Source organism: Peromyscus maniculatus, chromosome X, assembly GCF_049852395.1.
Source record: "Peromyscus maniculatus bairdii isolate BWxNUB_F1_BW_parent chromosome X, HU_Pman_BW_mat_3.1, whole genome shotgun sequence".
NCBI classification, from domain to species: domain Eukaryota; kingdom Metazoa; phylum Chordata; class Mammalia; order Rodentia; family Cricetidae; genus Peromyscus; species Peromyscus maniculatus.
Window position 1 is genome coordinate 50,609,787 of NC_134875.1, and position 20,903 is coordinate 50,630,689.

At 38.5% G+C, this 20,903-nt stretch overlaps 1 protein-coding gene across 4 annotated transcripts in view; it reads right to left on the reverse strand.

The window, feature by feature from the left end:
• The window catches only part of Mid2 (midline 2), a 106,044-nt gene that overhangs the window by 26,151 nt on the left and 58,990 nt on the right, over positions 1–20,903 (reverse strand). For all 4 annotated transcript variants that reach the window (XM_006970308.4, XM_015992229.3, XM_015992218.3 and 1 more), the window contains 2 exons: positions 5,685–5,792; positions 3,958–4,106 (listed from right to left, as the gene is read on the reverse strand). In XM_006970308.4, coding sequence (XP_006970370.1) covers positions 3,958–4,106; positions 5,685–5,792 — 257 coding nt within the window. The remainder of the gene's footprint in view (positions 1–3,957; positions 4,107–5,684; positions 5,793–20,903) is intronic.

A 20,903-nucleotide genomic window follows, 5' to 3' on the forward strand; every position in this document is an offset into this window, starting at 1 on the left:
TGGAAAATAAAGGCAACTAGAGATATTCATATTAAGCAAATGAAGCCAGTCTCAAAAAGCATCATATGCTTTCCTCTCATTTGTGGTTTCTAGATTTCATACAGATTCATAAAATCATGTATGACATGAAAGTGGAAGTGAAGCTTTCATTCATTCATTCATTCATTCATTTATTTATTTCACATACCAACCACAGTTTTTCCTTCTCCAGTTCCCTCCCCCTACCTCCTTCCTACCCACCCCCCATCTACTCAGAAAGGGTAATTCCTCCTATGGGGATGAAATTTTCAAGAACAAAAGAGACCAACAGAAGAGAGCACTGAGAAAATGGAGGGATTTAGGGCAAATGTGCTCAATGATCAATAAATACTTATTTGAAAAATGAGTATCTTTTAATGAAATGAAAAATGAAAGGCAATTTAAATAAATGTTGCAGAAATAGAAAGAGGAAGAAAATCATGGAAAACAAGAAACAGCTATTTGGCATTTTTGTGGTAGTAGGAACTGGCTGAGCTACATCCTCAGTACTCTTTTTACATTTTACTTTGAGATAGATTGCACTAAACCTGTTTAGGTTGACCTTCAACTCAGTACAGCCCAAACGGGACTTGAACTTTCAATCCTTTTGTCTCTGCCTCCCTAATAGTTGGAATTACTGGACTACATTACAAGGCTCAGATAAAATTTTGTTTTTCAATTAGAGGAAAAATCTTAGATGCCCACTATCTAGTTAATTATACTCCTAGAAAAAGAGTAAGAGAGAATATAAAAGGGAGAAAGATGAACAAAGAAGACAAGATCCCATAACTTAAAGTCACTTGTGTCTAGTAAAAATGACCAAGAACAAATAACCAAGACACAATTTGGCAAAATTTTGGAAAATCTGAGTTTGTAGGCTTTGATGGCAATCATTTTAAAAAATAATCATAAAAGTTGATAAAAATATCAGGAAAAGGAATCCTTGTGTACTGTTGATGAGAATGTAAATTAGTGTAGCTATTATATATATTTTAGCAAATTTCATGGAGCTTCCTCAGAAAATGAAAAATAGAACTGTTATATGATCCAATATTCTTACTTCTCAAAGGAAAAAGTCATTATGTCAAAAACCTATCTGCAGTCATATGTTCATTGCAGCATTATTCAACATATAACCTACAGAGATGGAAGATATTTGGAAATGACCCAAATCAATCTGCTAGAGATGAAAACTGCAATATCTAAGATGAAAAATATATTCAAAGGGTCAATAGAAGATTAAACATTATACACCAAAATTCTAATGAACTAGAAAAATATCAACAGAAACACACAGAAGAAAAAACCCTAAAATCTCCCTAGAACATCAGTGAACTACAGGACAATATCAAACATCTTAATAAACATATAATTGGAGTTTTCAAAAAATAAGGAGGCAAGCTAAAATGTTTGACAAAATAGTTACTGAAAATATTGCCAAATTTTTAGAAGTCAATATCTAAAATGAAGAATAGATAAAATATCAATGTCAATGTCATATCAATAGGAATATCTAACAGAATTTAAATTGCTTGGTGTTGTTGCAACATTGTAGATAATGGTGCAAAACTCCTCAGATTTGAACACTGCCTCTGTCCCTCACTAGCTGGGTGATCTTAGGCAAGTTATTTAAGCTTATTAAGTTTTATGGTCTCATTTGTAAAATCAGGAAATATTAATATCTACCTTATAAAATTTTTGTAAGAGTTCTTTGTGTTAATACTAATAAAGGGTTAAAATAGGTGCCCAAAATAAAATAACTTGTTATCATCATCACCATCATCATCGGAGAGCAGAAAGCGGATAATAGGAGAGTGATGTTTCTATATTTTACATTCTAACTATATACAAAGTATCACTTTTATGCAAACAAGATTTAACATTTAATGAAAGTAAAGAGTGAGGAAATAGAAAACAGTTGTCCGCAAAGAGAAGGGAAATCCGGTGACAACTAGAGACGGTATGAGGTAGAAGAAAATTATGGGCTTTTATTTTGTTTTTAGGCTATAGAGACATTAGTGGGCATAAAAGTAGATGTGAAACCATCAACTGTGTGGAAAACTGAAGCTATAAGAAACCAGGATGCACATAACTAAATCACAAATGAGAAGACAAATCTTTTATTAGTACCAGAAGGAAGGTGGAAGTAAGGAATGTAGACATAGCTATGTCTAGAAATTTGATATGAGAAGTCATTTTATACCGACCATTATCTATACAATTTAGTAAACGTGAGTAGAAACATGGCAGTGTTGAAATTTAAGGTGAGTACGTAAGATTTGAAATAGCATGATGGAGATAGGTTGAAAAGAAAGCAGACCATAGCAACACAGAAAGAGTTAGGTCAGTACTGCACACTCAGTCCTGTGATTGTTGTGTGATTTTCCAAAAATTCAGAAAGTACAATACAGGCATGAAAAAAGGTAGACTGATTCAGGTTTGGGATTTTGTCAGACTGATTATCTGAAGGGTAATGGGAAGGTGAACTGGGGGGAAAAAAAAAGATTGGCTAAAGTGATAAATCACAAAGCCCAAGTAAGCTTAGAACAAAGTAGAGATAAGTGTCACTTGTACAAAATAGGGAAGTATATGATTCAAGACTTAGAGGTCTCAATAACGTTGAATTTAAGAAGAGGTTGTGGTTAGAAAATGTGATGTTTTAGTTGAAGATTGTGTGATTCTGAGGGATGATAATGACTGGACATTGCGGTCCAGAAAAATAAGTGGATGAAATGAATCCAAGTTGGAAGTCTCTGGGGAAGATGTCAGAGAAGGTGGATGGCTAGGCGGTTAGAGTATTACATGGGTTAGTTGTCTGAATGAACTTTCCCAGAGTGATGACAGTACCAATAGGAGGAAGACCATGAACTTAAAAACCAAAAGTCTTCAGTGAATAAGAGGGAAATTTGTAAAAGAGATCATATCTGGTCTTGTAGTGGGTAGCTAGCTGTTCCATCTTTGACCTGAAAGTACTACCCCCAGTGAGGCTTCTGGTAACTGTCACGCCTATCTGAGGCAGGGCCTTAAGACCCAAGATCTAGATATGCCGGCTCTCTGGGTTCCTGGTGATCCTGGATGCTGGATAGTAGACCGAGTGGAGTTCTCCAGAGAACCCAGCTAGACTGCACCTCACCTCTTCCGGATCCTGTAACCAACACCTTTACTAGCTGTAAGTTACCCCCAAAATAAACCTCCTTTTTAAGTATGTGGAGTTGCCTTAATAAATCCCCACAATATGGCCTAATGGTCTACTGCAGCCCCTTGAATTGGTGGCTGTACTAGACAATTATTTACTTTAAAGCATTGACTCTGGGCCAATAGATAGTCTGTTAATGACCCATGAGTTCTTTGACACTCTGGAACAATGCTCATGACATTAATTTTCTAAAGACCAAGTGATTAAAAAAAAGCTGAAGAATTACTATTCTAAGGAATTTATGCAAAAAAAAACCTAAGTGCAAACAATGAAAACTTTACATACACCAACACACATACAGACAAGAAGTGAACTCAGTAGTTTTGAAAAAAAAGAGAACACATGAAGTAGGGAGGGAAAAGTAGAATAAAGGCATAGGAGAGAAGTTGGAGGCAAGAGAATAGGGGTGAATTTGATTTTTTTAAAGTGCACAGGCTTAGGAAAGACACATCCTACCAATGTAATCCAGTGTTTCTCTTCTCATACACCACAACAGTAACAGATTGCTCAAGACCTAGCAGGAAGCTTAAGGCTGTGCATTAAAACAGCTGGCAGACAGCAAAGACAGTGAAAAGGGTCCAGAAATCTGCAGGGTAATTTATCACCGAGGCTCAATAATGACCTAGCTGGTAAAAATCTTCAGGGGGCAGCTACTATACAATGGCTGAAGAGAATTAAGTGAGTTTGAGCCACCCCTTTTCACAAGAGCAGGCATTTCAAAAGAGTATAAGGAGCATATGTACCTTTCAGCGATATTTCTTGCAGATTGTAGAAACCGTGCTTGGTCATTTTCTTTCAAGATGTGCTCAGCTTGGTTGATGAGGACTGTTGACCGTTCAAGACACTGGCGGCAATTAGCAACCTGCTGTGCCAATTTTCTCAGTTTCATAACCTTAAAAGATTGGTAAGAGAAAAGATGAGATAAAACATACTGTGCTTAATTAAAAACAATAAAATAACATGAAGGAGATCTGCCCCAGTGATTATAAAAGTGAGGGTTATTAATATCCCATGGCTCCTGCATCAACTGTTCACCTTCTCATCCCGGCTGCTAAGTCTCTCGCCCAAACTATATCTTGATTATTTACTTTGCACTCAGCCATTTCTCTGTTATCTACCTTCTCTTTGTATTAATAACATTGTTCTGAATGTAAAAGCAATGTGTGTTAATTACAAAAATAAGTACAAACATAAAAAGAAATTCTACCACCTAGAGATCACCATTGTTTACATTATATTGGCAATATATTTTTGCACACATTTAACAAAAGTAGCTCATTTTTATTTATGAGTAGCTGCATATATTTCTCTAAGTGTCTTTACACCTACCACAATGTATTCTTGGAAACTTCAGTTCATGTTAGCTGGAACCACCCAGCATGGCACAAAGTATTGGTCATCAAATGAGGTACTTGCAACATTTCCCATTGTACCCACAGCAAGGGTTTATAATCACTATCATTTACCAGCAGGCCAACAAGCCAAAAAACATACAGAAGCTGCATGGAGACTCTAACCTGATCCCTTTTTAACCCTTACTCTTCAGTTCCCTGCTTAGAAATCTTCAGCTATTTGACTCTGTTCTCTCCCTTTCATCTATTATATCTAATAAGTTAAATGATACTATTCTCTCTCTAGCAATTATTATGCTTTTCCTTTCCATATGTTCTATCACTAGTCTGCTTTACATCTTCCAGAAGTCATACCAGAAATCATTGTATGTCTCCAAACTTGCTTTCCTGGCTTCAGCAGCATTATGTTCTGATCTACCATGCCCACCTCTACCATATCAGATTGCATCCTTCCCACAGAGTCACAATAATTTACCAACACATTTTGTAAGTTCCAAGCAGTCAAGATTGCAGTCACATTTATTCTAGAATCCAAACCTATGTTTCTACGATTATTTATTTATCTTTATTACCTTAAAATGTGAGAGGAGGGAGCTGGAGAGATGGCTTAGTGGTTAAGAGCAATGATTACTCTTCCAGAAGACCTGGGTCCTATTCTCAGCACCCACATGCTGGCCCATAACCAACCTTAACTTCAGTCCCAAGAGATCCAATGGCCTCCAAGTGCACTTCATGCACATGATATATAGACATATATCCAGGCAAAACACCCATACACACAAAATAAAGGTTAAAAAAATAAACTGAAAACATGCTAAAGTAAAGCAACTAAATCCTAAGTAAATGATCACACACACACACACACACACACACACACACACACACACACACACAGCCAACATCCAGGTCAAAGCATAGAATGTTTGCAGCACCCAGAGCTGCCATCATTTTTTATCAGACTCGGCAAAGGCCAAATATTACTACTTGGTATCTCTCCCTATGACCTCATTTCTTTTGGATTTTATGATTCAATTTCAAACAGCAATCATCAGAAATTAACTCCAACTCTTGTCAAAAGTCAACTGCACCTTGGTTTCACTGAAGCACTGTGGTTTTACCTTTGTCTCTTTGATTTTAACAGCAATCATTTGCTTCCTCTGCTGGATAATCTCTACCAACTCGTCACATTCTTCCATAAGTTTTGCCTCATGCATAGCAGTATTCACCTGCCAAGAAAGTCCAAAGTATTAGACAGTGATTGTTGCCTTTGTCCCCTGCTGGCTCTCAAAGGTTCGGACTGACAGCTAAACATGCACAACTTCTTCCATACCTCCCTCGATAAGATCCACTCCTAGAAGAAGAGTAGAGATGATGATATTAATGGTGTAAGGGCATTGAAGCACCACAGATAGGAAGCTCTCCGGGCCTCTGGTAGGTGATGATGGTTAATAGAAGGCTGGGCAGGACAGATGAGATGGGGCAATGTTATTCCCACCATGCAAATCTCTTTACTCCAGCACCCTGTCCTCCTGCTGTTCTTTCAAAAAAAAGGCAAGAAGATTCATGTGTCTCAAGGAAAGAAGATCCTCTTCCACAGGCACAATAATATTAAGATTCCAGTGCAACAACATATTTCTACTGGCTTAAAATGTTTTCCATTTTCCTTGTTCCCTTCTGATTTTAAATATGTGAATGTGCAGATCTATTTTCACATGAAACATATGAATGTGTAGATATTTTTTCACATAGTTGTCATAATGTTTTACTCATATTTCTTGGCTTAGAAAGAATTTCTATCCAATATCTAAATACTTTTCCTATTTTGAGATACTGTCTACATCAAGCTATCTCTGCCGCAAAGTCAGGATGGAGTTGAATAAACAGCCACTATTCATTGCCTTTCCATGGACAGATCTCTTTATCTCCTCTCTTCTCTACTACTATTGATATTGGATGGAATGAAGTCCCATGAGGTGCTAAAGTGAATGCAGGAGATTATGGGACTCCTCAGATATAATGGAGAAAGAAGAGACAAGAAGCAGACATCTTTGAAGCACTCAATATGCCAAACACTACACAGAAAAATAGTCCATGTATTAAATGACCATTATAACTTTTCAATGCAGAAGCTTTTTTCCCCTCACTTCACAAGTGCAAAAACAGAGGCTTTGAGAATTTTACTAATTTGTTCCATATCGCAATGCTAATTAAGTGGCAATACCATATTTCAAACGGAGCTCTTTTAAATGAACGCCTGGGCTAGTGGAAGAGGAACATCGGCAGGGGCCGGCAAACAAGGTTCAGTTCCATTTCAGCAGCACACAGAGCAGTGACACAGAGAAGCACAATTATCCCAAGAGTGTATTCAAGGACCACTTGAGCAGAGCTCTAGAAAGCCAAGAAATAGACAATGGTTTCCTTGAGTGCATCAAAACCCAAGGAGCTAGACTGCTGGATTAGCTGGGGAGGAGGGACTGTACTGTCAGTCACACTCTCTCTTCAAAAGATTCCTCTACATATTCCAAATCCCCTAGACCCTTTATCTCCTCGCCCCTTCAGCTCCCTGCTGGATATTTTTAAAAGGGTTCTGTTAATTATTTTATAATTCCATATGAAGTATTTGATCATATTTACCCTCAACTACTTCCCCTAACTCCTCCCAGATCCATCCCTACCCTCCTCATCTTCCTGTCCTCTTTTCACCACTTAAAAAAGAAAGAAAGAAAGAAAGAAAGAAAGAAAGAGCCGGGCGGTGGTGGCGCACGCCTTTAATCCCAGCACTCGGGAGGCAGAGCCAGGCGGATCTCTGTGAGTTCGAGGCCAGCCTGGGCTACCAAGTGAGTTCCAGGAAAGGCGCAAAGCTACACAGAGAAACCCTGTCTCGAAAAACCAAAAAAAAAAAAAAAAAAAAAGAAAGGAAGGAAGGAAGGAAGGAAGGAAGGAAGGAAGGAAGGAAGGAAGGAAGAAGAAAGAAAGAAAGAAAGAAAGAAAGAAAGAAAGAAAGAAAGAAAGAAAGAAAGAAAGAAAGAAAGAAAGAAAGAAAAAGAAAAGAACCCATTGAGTCCAATTTGTTCTGCCCATATACTTCTGGGTGGGGGCCATTCACTGGAATGCGGTCAACCCACCAGGGCCCACACCTTTTAAAAAAGCCCAACTGACTCTTCCTTTCTGAGAAGCCATCAACCGAACAGAGTTCCTCAGTTCCTGTTGGATAATTTTATATTTCCTTTTAAGAGATTTTTTAAAATTTTATGTGCATGAGTGTTTTGCCTTCATATATGTATGTGCGCCGTGTGTGTACCTGATGCCCTCAGAGGTCAGAAGAGAGTGATGGTTCCTTTGGAACTAGAGTTATGGATGGTTGTGAGCCACTGTGTAGCAGCTGGTAACTAAACCCGAGCTCTCTGCAAGAGCAGTCAGGTTAACTGTTAGCAGCCAGTTAACCACTGAGCCATCTATCCAGCCCCAATTTTGTATTTCTTATTTAACCAAAATATTTGCCAATGAATGACAACCTTACTTTTCTTTATTACCACTTTCGGGAGTAGGGGAGGATACAATAACGACAGGTTTTATTTATTCTATATCAACAGTCTCCATTGTTGTTTTTCTTAGACTCTTTCCCTAAGTTACATCTACTTTTCCAAGGTAGACATCATACCATTTCAAGGAACTCTCATTCTTCTGAGAATAAGAGATCTCTCTAGTTCCCCAGGGTCATTGCTCAGAGACCTGGAAACATAGACACTTCCCATTAAAATTTCTTTGTCAGGCTGCTGCTGGTAGAGTAGAGAATGGTGCAGTGCCTCGTTACTTGTAATTTATACCTTAGGCTAACCTTTACAGCACACTCATGCTATGCCAGGCACCGCTGTAATCATTTCTATTTATCACCTTTCAATCCCCCCAAACAATCACTTGTGGCAGGTATCACTATTCCCATTTGATAGATAAGGAAACAGGAGCCCAGAGAGATTAAGTGACTTCTTCGAGCCTATACAATTAAGAGTGATAGGGATGAGATTTGGATCCAGGTTCAACTCTAGGGTGCACACTTTTAACCATTACACATTCTTCCTCTCTAGCCCACCATAATAGCATCTGTCTTTGGTTTCTGATAATCATGATCCCCTTTGCACTACCCATCTTTATTCAGACATCCCTTTGCTTTCATCATTTCAGACTTCTTATTGTTGTTTAGAATGCCATGCATTTGTATGCCCTATACTTTTTCCTGAGATTATCCTTTACTTGACAAGGTATGTCCTCGTTTATTAAGCAAACTTCTATTTCTCTTCAAACTCAGTAATCATCCCTTCTGTAACTTTTTCTCATTGGTAATTATACAATCAGTCACTCTCCTACTTATATTTACATAATACTTTCCATAATTCAGTAATTCTGCTTATTAATTCATATTACTGCAATTGTATTAGTGTTTTCCCCAGTTAATCATAAAGTCTGGAGGCAGAGGCTGTGTTTTGTCTATTTCCAGAATAGAGAATGGTACCTAGTACACACTATGCCAGTATGGGTTGCAGTGAATTGAATGGCAATCCCCTTCTTACTGCTTGTTTAATATGTCCAGTTGGCTCTCTGTGTTAATATAAATTCTATATATGACATCTAGAGATTAAATTATCATTTCCCCTCCATGTCTAATCTCCACTTCTGATTTACTATCTTGTGTCAATAATGTTATTATAGTTATTTGGGTTTAGTAACTTTTTTAAAACAAGTTTTTTTTCTTTATTTTAATTTTGATATTATAATATAATTACATAATTTCCTCCTTCCCCATCTTCTTTCCTACCTCTTCTATATACCCCTCCCTACTTGCCTTCAAATTTATGGCCTCTTTTTTCACTAATTTTTACATGCATATATGCATATACATAAATAATCCTAAATACAGTCTGCTCAATCTGTATAATATTACTCATATGTATATTTTCAGGGTTCACTGTTTGGAATTACATAACCAAGTGGTGTGCACTTCCCTGGGGAAGACTATTTCTCCCACTCTCAGCATTCCTTAGTTGCCTGTAGTGCTTTTTGTAGTGTTGAGGTCTCATGGTCTCCCTCCCCCTCATCCATTTTGGCATGTCTGTTGTTGTCCTTGTTCAGCTCATGTCTAGGCAGTCATGTTGGTGAGACTTTATGAGATCACTAGGAAACAGTCTCACACCAAACTTGTCCTTCATAGTCCATGTAAATTCTCAGTAGTCCCAAAGTCCTTTTCTATTGTCATTTCAATCTCCCTAAAGTTCCTCTAGTAATGAAATGAGGATTTAAGTCAAGTTGCCAATACATTGAGTCCTTGATTGACCTTTGCATACTTTTGAAAAAGCCTCTTTAAGCTCTCTGCCCTCAAAATCATTCTTATTGCCATGCAGCCCCATAACTCTTCCTTTGCCTTCTTCATCAAACATTTATTAAGCACCTTTTGTGGGATGCAGTCTGCTAAGGCCATGTCTTCAATAATTAGCTATCTAGATGAAAAAGAATGGGGCGTGTGTGTGTGTGTGTGTGTGTGTGTGTGTGTGTGTGTGTGTATACACATGTGTATGTCAGAAATCAATCACAGTAGCATAAGGTAATTACCAGCTGATCTATGCTAACTATAAACACGGAAACTGAAAGAAAATACCATGCTCTTAGTGAGCAAGTGGAAAAGATCCAGAATAAGATGGGATGTACTAAACTTTGAAGGAATGTGTTGGAGATTTAAAAGTTAAAAAGGAAGGAAATTTCAAGTCAAACAATAAGGTTTAAATGAGACACCATGTCAAGAACTTTACTCTTTATGCAATATATTCCTGAAAATATTCTTTTTAAGATTTAGTTTTTTTCTTTTTATGTATGTATATATAACTGTGACTGTATGTACATGTTGGTGGTATATCCATAGAGGCCAGAAGAGAATGGAGCTGGAGTCACAGGTGGTTGTGTGTGGCCTGACATGAATGCATAGGAACTAAATTCTAGTCTTCTGAAAGGGCAGTAAACTCTCCTAACCACTGAACCATTTCTCCACCGAATACTTGAGAAGGAAAGTAAGATGATGGATGTCCTCAGTTAACTTTTTTTTATTAAGAGATTTTCTATTCATTTCACATTTCAATCACATATTCCCCTGTCCTTCCTCCTCCCACCCCCCAGCCTTTTCCTCCAACCCACTTCCCATTCTCACCTCCTCCAAGGAGAACTCAGTTAACTTTTTTAATGAAGAGGAAGTACCATTGGTTCAGTTGGGCTAATAACAAACTTAAAAATGACTTAAGTTATTGTGGCTGAGCAGTGGTAGAGCATGCCTTTAATCCCAGCACTTGGGAGGCAGAAGCAGGCAAATCTCTTTGAGTTTCAGGCCAGCCTGGGCTATAGAGTGAGTTCCAGGAAAGGAGCCAAAGCTATACAGAGAAACCCTGTCTTGAAAAGAAGAAGAAGAAGAAGAAGAAGAAGAGGAGGAGGAGGAGGAGGAGGAGGAGGAGGAGGAGGAGGAGGAAGAGGAAGAGGAGGAAGTTATTGTGTGTTAACAGGACATATCAAAGATAAGAAACCATCTCATGATGTTAATCTTCATTGTCAACATGACTGGGTTTTAAATCACCAAAGAAACACAGCTCTCATTGTATTTATGAGGGTGTTTCCAGAAAGGCTTAATTAAGGAAGGAAAATCCACCCCGTGTGCAGGCAGCACCACACCATGGTCTGGGGTCTTAGATTGAATAAGAAAGAGAGAGAGTGAGCTGACTAGCATTTATCTCTCTCTGCTTCTTGACTGCTGACACAATGTGACCATCCAGTTCACATTCCTGCTGCCATTGCTTTTCTGCCATGTGGACCATATCCTCAAACAATCAACCAAGATCAACACTTCTTTACTTCAATTGCTTTTGTCAGGTATTTTGTAACTAACGCACTTTCCTAGCTCAAAAATCTTCAATTAGACAACATGCTCCTTGAGGAGGGATTTTTCCATTTTGTTACATCCACTGTACTTGGAACAATGCCTTGTACAAAATGAATACATACAAAACATTTGTTGATAGAATTGGCCAAGTAAAATACCAAACAACAAGGAGACCAAACTTTAGAAAATATGCCATAGTAAATATATTTTGTTGAGAAAATTTAGGTTGAAGTCTGGGAGCTAGGATGGGAAGGGATTTGTAGCCATTACATCAGGGGAGATTAAAAAAATCCAAGCATACAGCTAGTAGAGCAGAAAGTTGGCTGAAGAGGCAAAATTCCAAATCAAGGCTAAAGCAATGACATTAAAATGTTTCCATGTCAAGAAGCAGCCCAGAAGAGCAAGGTCTTGAAATGTTTTCTGAACAGGAAAAACTCCAGGGAAAATCTGTCTTCATGATGTGAATAAAATAACTCAAATTACTTGGAAGGCATTTGGAAGCCCAATGTTTTGTTTGCAGTTTTATTTGCATATGCAGTAAGGTTATTTCAGTTATAGATGAACCTTTAGTTGAAAATAACTCAGGTTATCTTAAATGTCTTTGGTAGATTGGTTGGTGTGTGAAAGACTCCAGCTCTTTATTTGAACTTTGCTCTTTGTTTTGAGTTAGTGGGCCTGGCTAAATGATTTTATATAAAATTTATACTACATTTTATGTATAAAAATTTATCACCCTTGGAACCAACAGAGACAGCTGACCTGAGCTAGTGGAAGCTCATGGACTCTGGACTGACAGCTAGGGAGCCTTCATGAGACTGCCCTAGGCTCCTGCATGTGTGTGACAGTTGTGTAGCTTGGTCTATTTGTGGGGCTCCTTGTAGTGGGATCAGGACCTGTCCCTGGCTCTTGAGCTGGCATTTGGGAACCCATTCCCTATGGTGGGATGTCTTGCTCAGGCTTGATGCAGGGGGAGGAGTTTGGTTCTGCATCAACTTGATATGCCATGCTTTGTTGACTCCCATGGGAAGCCTGCCCCTTTCGGAAAGGAGGAAGAGTGGGTGAGGGGTGTAAACAGGAGATGGGCGAGGGAATAGGAAGAAAGGAGAGAGGGGAAACTCCTATGGTTGGTATGTAAAATAAATGAAAAAATTTAATAAGAAAAGAAAAAATGTAAGAGGCAATATATTATCATGGAAAGAAAAAAAAAGAAAGACTAGTGAGATCACAGAGATGAGGACAGATGTGAGTCACCGCAAGGACACCTCACTGTTCTCTATTGTTCAGGCCATGCTCATTCTTCACAGAGGAATTTAAGAATTTTTATTTCTTTATGCTTTAATTTGTCCTTAAATTTATATAGATATTATTTTGGAACAGATGACATTTGTAGTGAATGAGCAAAAAACATGTAGTATGTTAATAGATTTTAGATAGATTGATTTTTAAAAGATCTGCTAGTGTCACATATAAAACTGTCTTTTATGATCTCAAGAGCACTAAAAGAAATAAAAATACCAATTTGCTTAATTTGAAAAAATTATCCCCCTTGAAAATATCATTGGGGCGATTCTGTAAACGTTGTTGCTTTTTGGCTCTTTCGGGGGGGGGGGGGCTTCACCCAGCTCCCAACTAAATCACACATGGAGGCTTATTATTACTTATGAATGCCTAGCTTTAGCTTGGCTTATTTTTTTGCCAGCTTTCCTTACCTTTAAATTATCTCATCTACCTTTGGCCTCTGGGCTTTTCCCATTCTCTTATTTCTGAAAATCTTACTCTTACTCCATGGCTTGCTGTGTAGCTGAGCGACTGGCCCCTGAAGTCCTCCTCCTTCTCTGGCTGCTAGCTCCTTCCTTCTTCTTCTCTTTCTCTCCTTTTATATACTCTCTCTGCCTGCCAGCCTTGCCTATCCTTTCCCCTGCCTCGCTATTGGCCATTCAGTTCTTTATTAGACCATCAGGTGTTTTAGACAGGCAAGTAACACAGCTTCACAGAGTTAAACAAATACAACATAAAAAAATGCAACACACCTTAAAATAGTATTCTGGAACAAGCACACCTATTTGTGTGGATCCACCTACCTCAAAAAGATTTTGGGGAGCAGTTTGTGATATTTAAGACAAAGGCTCCCAGCCTCACCCTTTCAAAGAAGAAGTACTAGGTCCCAGGCCGCCCTGGCAAGGTCCCAGGTCTTCTTCTTCTTGATGCCATGATGTTTTACTTTCCTCTCAATTGCAGTGAGACCTTGACTTGCATATTTTTCCAGCTGTACACCACTCATCTCTTTTGAGTAGTGAGAATTAAACCCAAGGCCTCATATATGCGAAGCAAACCCTGTACTACTGAGAATTTCCCAGCTCTAAGATTGACTGTAAAGGAAGGTCTAGTCTTGCCGAATGTCCACCCTTCTCTAGTATAAATTCACAAATTCTTTTGTTGAAAGGATTTTGAGTGATGGCCATTGCAAGGAAACAAATATATGGGAGGTTTCAAATGCCATGGGTTACAAAAACCTTTTTTAAGTATAAATAGTTACTTTGGCAAGTGCTAAAACTCTGTATTGGAATGTAAGTGAGCTAGAACCTTGGTTTCTTTCAGAGATGTTGTATTAACTACTTTCTTTATTGCTACTACAATACACCTGACAAAAGCAACTTAAGGAAGAGCTTGCTTTGCTCACAGTCCAAGAATACATCATGGCAGGGGAATCTTAGAAGGTAGAACTTGAGACAGCTGGTTACATTTCATTCACAGTCAGAAGCAAAGGATAGTAACTGCTAGTGCTTAGCTGTCTTTCTCCTTTGTATTCACTCTAAGACACCGCATAGATGCCTCCTACAGTTCAAGTGGATCATCCTGCATTAATGAACACTATCTAGATAACCCCTCCCAGGCATGCCCAGAGCCTTATCTCCTTGCTGTTTCTAAACCCTCTCAACTGTCAATCAATAAACCATCACAAATGCACTTGACAGTTTTAGGGGGAAATCTCTCAGGTGCTCAGTCTCCAAGTCTTTGTTTCATTCCTATGTTTAAAGTTCATCAGCCTTCTCTCTGCTTCTGTGAGAAATGTCCTCACCCACGCCCTCCTCTCCATTGTCACATCACGAGTCCTATAGAGTTGTGCTGGAGTTCAGAAGGCATTGAGATTTCTGGTTCAGGCAGAACAATACGTATTTGGTGGTAAATTATCCCACACACCCAGACTCAAGTGAATTTCATTTTTTATGTTCATGTCCTCCACTCGACAAGTTAATGTCAACCAAGAAATCATCTACTCAAATAGATCATCACCTTTCACCTAGAAATTCCTAAAATTCTAGCATTAAAGATCATTTGGAGAACTTTTTTGTCTCAGCAAACAATAAGTGCCTGCCATTTACAAGGAGTGGAATGTAATGATAAAAAAACACAGCTTCTGCCTTTGAGGAACTCAATATTTAGTAGAAAGAAGGACATGTGAATACAACTAATCACAATTTAAAGAACACTCAATATAATGGAATACAGCAAAGTCCTATTGAGAACATACCAGGAAACATTGAATTTTGCCAGTGGAAAAAGATCATCAAGGAACATTTTGACGTTTCCCATAGCCGATCTGGCTTAGGTGAATAGGCAATAAGTTGAGCATAAAGAAGTGGGGTTAAAGGGAGAAGAGTCCAGGCAGAGAATGGCATGAATAGAGTAAGCAAAGGCATAAGGAAGAACAGTAGAGAATTGCTGGGGAAGCAGATCAGGTTGCAGGTGCAATGAAGTGAAGCAAGGTTGGAAGTATTGAGGCAGGGCTTGGGAGACAGTCTGGTGGGTAAATTGCTTGTTGCACAATCATGAGGACCAGAGTTCATATACCTAACATACATACAAAAAAAGTCAGGTGTAGCCACAAGCACCTGTAACCCCAATGTAGTGGGGGAAAGAACAGACAGAGATTCTGGAGCTCACTGACCAACAAAATGTCTAGCCAAAACAGCAAGTTCCAGGTTCAGCAATGAGACCATGATCTCAAAAAAAGAATGTGTAAAGGGATTGAAAAGGCATTCAAATGACTTCTGCTGACCTCCACAGGCACATGCACATACAGGCATATGCTCCTGCACACATGTACACACACACACACACTGTGTGCACCTTCACTGCTAGTGTTGAAGAAAAACAAGAAACAAGATGGTGCCTGGAACTCACTGGCCTGCTAGTCCTGCTGAATTGTTAAGTTCCAGATTCAGTGAGAGACCCTGTCTTAGAAAATAAGGCAGGGAGGAGTAGAAGTAGTCACCCAATATCAGTCCCTTACTTCCAGACATGTACACACATGTGCTTATACACAAAATAAAAGAAAAATATGAAGGTTGCAGATATACTATGGAAAGATGTGCTGCCATTTTGACTCAGGATCTTGGTGCTATAATAACACCTAAAGTATTATTAACAGTACAGAGGGGAGAGAAAGCAAGCACAGGACTCAAAGAAGTTAGAGAGAATGCAACATTCTCCCCACCTCCTGTTTTCCCATTACTGTTCTGTCCCACCTTCTCGGACTCCATAACATCAGAGGAAAGAGCCCAAGTTAGAAGTCATTTAGCATGTTGTTGCTTTCTGTACGTGAGAGATGAGAAGGAAAAGTGAGAGGTAAATTGGACAGCTGATGAATTACCAAGAAGCTGTTATGAACAGCTTTGCCATCTTAAAAAGCTGCAAAAAAAAAAATCATTGCTTTTTACCATGATGCCTTCAAGAAAATGCGATGTTTATGAAGCAGACATAGTACTGAGTGTGGCAGCATCAAAGCTAAGGTGTTAAGCCAGATCACACTTTAAGGACATACACATACAGGCCCCATCATCAGCACCAGCACTTCCAGCAGACAGCTGCTAGGTTCAAATGAATAAAAGAAAAGAAAGAAATCTTTTATGTTGTTTTCAAAACACCACAACATTTCAAAGACACTACTGAAGCTTTAAATAAAAATAACTAAAGGAAGCAGGACTTTCTCCAATATGTCTGATCTGTTCCTTTAGATTTGGAGGGAGGTATATATGAAACTATCAATATGATGTTTAGCTTCCTGTACTTGGGTAACTACAACCTAGGGAGGGAAGTCAAGGGTTATTTGAGCATAGTTAAGCAATTAACAGTCTCAGCTCCTAAGTTGATTTCTCTGGTAAGGCAGGGGCATGAGAGATTAGGACGTGGATGGGAATGGCTGTTGGAGCCAGACAAGTGGGCAATGGAAGCTAAGCCATCTCTAGCCGTGTAAGAATGCTAATGAGTTGAACACCAGACAGATATTGACTAAGAGACAAATTTCCTGTCAGCTTATGGGATGGATACACAATACTTAAACACTTTCTGCTGCTTATCACATTTCTAATTACTTCATGTATTTTTAGCTACTTTACTTCTCTCACTGGCCTTCTGCAGAAGGCACGAGCATTCATTATTCTTTTAGAAGAAGAAATTAGGAAACAGAGAGATTATAGAACTTGCACAAGGTCATATAGCTAGAATCAAAAGCAAGATTTTAAACTAGGCAGTCTGTTCATGTCTATGATTTTAATCACTCTGTGTGTGTGTGTGTGTGTGTGTGTGTGTGTGTGTGTGTATGTGTGTGCAAGTGACAGACAGGCAGACAGAGGCAGAGAAAATAGGCTTCTCTTCCTCTTAGTAATTCCTCTCTGGAAATACTTTGTGTATTTATTTTCTTAGTTTTGTGGTAAAATACAAGAACACATATTGTAACATATGTAGAAATGTGAACAATGTACACATGTGTATTTTTACACACACACACACACACACACACACACACACACACACATATATATATATATATATATATATATATATGTATATACCATGTTTATTTTACCCTTGCCTAGCTACCAAAAATCTTGACAGCATAAAGATGGAACAATTTGCTTCACATAACTGTCTTAGGAATGGCTTTTCTAACATAATTTCATATGGCAATTCTGCACTGGTTTTGGAGTACTTTCTCTGCAGGAATGAGACCATCAAACCTTTATAGCCTTTGGTTCTCTACTGTCTCCCTGAATACACCCTTTTTATACAAAGCAATTGCTTAGGACAAGAAAGGAAAAAGCAGGAAAGGTAAATCTAGGTTGTGCATCCAGTATTTTATGTACACAGTTAAAATTTCTGTGTGGAATGAAGGAGAGACCTACTTAAAAAAAAATCTCTTCAGAACCATGGGCAGATTAGATATGAAAAAAAGATTGGCAAAAAAAAAAACCCATAGATTTCTACCTCATCACTTACTGTTAAAATATGAGTCCTGGAAAGAGCATGGAATCATTCAACATTGTATTACTAATAAGTGACAGAGCCAGCCCAGAGATAAGTCTTTGAACTTCTTTGCCCTCTACTACTTGTCCACTACACAGCCATTGGTTATAAACCATTTAGGAGATACCAAAGTCTCTAGCTCATACTTCTATGCATTTACTCTACAAATATGAACATTTATGCAAGTGTGTACACACAAGTTATATATAATAATAATAGAACCAAACTGGAAACAACTGAAATTCTTTGCTGAGAGTAAGAATAAGCAAATAGGGAAATATTCATACAATAAAATGTACTCCCAACCATATCAAATCATAGAAAAAAACTATTGATACAAGTTGAATGGATCACAGAATCATTATGATGAGTGACATAGAAAATCATAATATTTTACAAAACATTACAGAAATGACTAAATTATAATGATGAACAGACCAGTGATTGTAAGGAAGGCAGATGGGACTACACTACAAATTGGTAGAACATAGGGTTGAAGAAATGACTCAGTGGTTAAGAGCCTTGGCTGCTCTCACAAAAGACCTGGGTTTGGTTTCCAGCACCCATATCCAGTGATTCATCTATATTGTCAGATCCAGGGATTCCAACATTGTCTTCTAACCTCCATGAGCATCAGGCATGCAGGCAGTACACAGACATACAAGCAGGCAAAACAACATACACACAAATAAACACATAAATCTATTTTTAAAAAGAGGTAGCACAAGTGAGTTTAAAGGGTAGATGATGAAACAATACTGTCCTAATTCTGGTGGTGATTATAAGAATATATATGACAAAATAAACATACTCCTCCCAAAAATGAAAATGTAAATAAAAAAGAATACTCTCTAGAGTCCCCATAAGGATTTAGGCAGGCCTGGGGAAGCAACGTTTCTGTAGTTTTCTGAAATTCTAACAATTACACATATGTGATAAAATAGTTGGATCCAATATAGACTCAGCCTCTTTTTATATCTCTTCCTCTCCCCACACAAATCATTCTGTACCTCACTTAATAAGAATATTGGGTTTTTATTTTGTAACCCCCCTACAATTTGAATGCAAGTTCCTTAAGGGTGAGGGCATTGCTCCCTACTGTTTGCACAACATGTAGCCTAGTGCCTAACATACTGTAGGTGAGCTATAAATATCTGTAGAAAGACCAGGCATGGTGGTGTATGCTTTTAATCCCAGCACTCAGGAGGCAGAGGCAGCATGATCTCTGAATCTGTTAAAAATAATCAATGAATGAGTGTGCTTGCTCTGAAATCAAGGTATAATGGAAAAGTCTATACAGTTAACTTTTCACATCCATAAGTTCCATACCTGTGGATTTAACCAACCTCATATTTAAAATATCTGAACAAATTTGATTCTGCATTGAGTATGTACAGATATTTGATCATATTCCCAAGCAATACAGTACAACAACTATTTATATAGCATCTACACTGTGCTATTATAAGTAGTCTACAAATATTTAAAGTATATTGAAGGATATAGTTAGATTACATGCAAATACTAAACCATGCTATGCCAGGGACTTGAGAATCTGTGAATTTTGGTATCTGAGCCAATCCTCCATGGATACTGAGGGAGAAGTGTGCTGTATTATATTTCTTCATTACTATTGCTATTGCTCTTACATTTTCTTTTTACACAATTGCCCAAATTTGTTTTCTTTTTATGTTTTGTCATCTCAATATTGTTTACTGAAATATGAAAAACTGGAGAAATATCTGAATAACAACATAGGTTCTAGGAGAGTATATATTTTAAAATATTTCTTTTCTTTATGTTGAAAGGAAGAAATTACCCTACCTGGGTATTGGCTAATCCTGCTGGGGCATTAAAATTTGTACTTCTAAGAGCTAGCCACCAGAGGGAACTATTTACTTAATTATCATTTCTCAACACAACCAGTACCAAGCTATGTGCTGGGTATAAAAAAGAAGTTTGCATGCCACATTTTCTTTATCCACTCTTCTGTGGAGGAACATCTAGGTTGTTTCCAGCTTCTAGCTACTATGATAAAGCTGCAATGAACATGGTTGCACAAGTGCCCTTGTGGTATGATTGAGCATCCTTTGGGTATATGCCCAAGAGTGGTATAGCTGGGTCTTGAGGTAGATCCAGTTATCTGAGGAACAACCAAATTGATTTCCATAGTGGCTGTACAAGTTTGCACTCCCACAAGCAATGGAGGCGTGTTCCCCTTGCTCCACATCCTCTCCAGCATGAGCTGTCACTTGTATTTTTGATCATAGCCATTCTGACAGATGTAAGGTTGAAATCTCAAAGTAGTTTTGATTTGCATTTCCCTAATGACTAAGGATGCTGAACATTTCTTTAAGCATTTCTTAGGCATTTCAGATTCCTCTGTTGAGAATTCTCTGTTTAGATCTGTACCCCATTTTTTAAAAATTGAATTGTTTGGTTTTCTGATGTCTAGTTTAACTCTTAAGTAAATGATAATCATGCTACAATCCACAGGCCCAGAGAGGCTAAGTAACAAGGAGGGCTCTGAGGGGGATGCATGGATCTCCCTAGGAAGAGGAAATAGAATAGATTCTGTGGGTGGACTGGGCCAGTGAGGATGGGAATAGAAGGGACTGGGTTGTGGGGATGGGGAAAGAATATGGGGAGGGATGGGGCGGGACAACTGGAATTGGAGGGCATTTGGGAGACTGTGTGTAAACCTAGTGCAATGGAAACTCCCTGGAATCTATGAGGGTAACCCTAGTAAGGACTCCTAGTAATGGAGGATATAGAGCCTGAACACACCATCTCCTGTAACCAAGCAAGTCTTCCTACAGCGGGACTGGGACACCAACTGAGCCACAGAACCTTTGACCCACAATCTATCATGCAAGATGTGCTGGAGCAACAGTGGCCAGGACTTGTGGGAGTGGCCAACCAATGGCTGGTCTAGTTTGAGGCCCAGGCCAGGAGAGGGATCCCATGCCTGACACTTTCTGGATGGCCAGGAACTGGAAGCTGGATAGCCCAGAGACCTGGGGTAGACTCAACCACAACTGGAAAAAAAATCAATGAAATGATTCCTAACGGTGTTCTGCTCTAATCATAGATTGTTGCCTAGTACACCCATCATCAG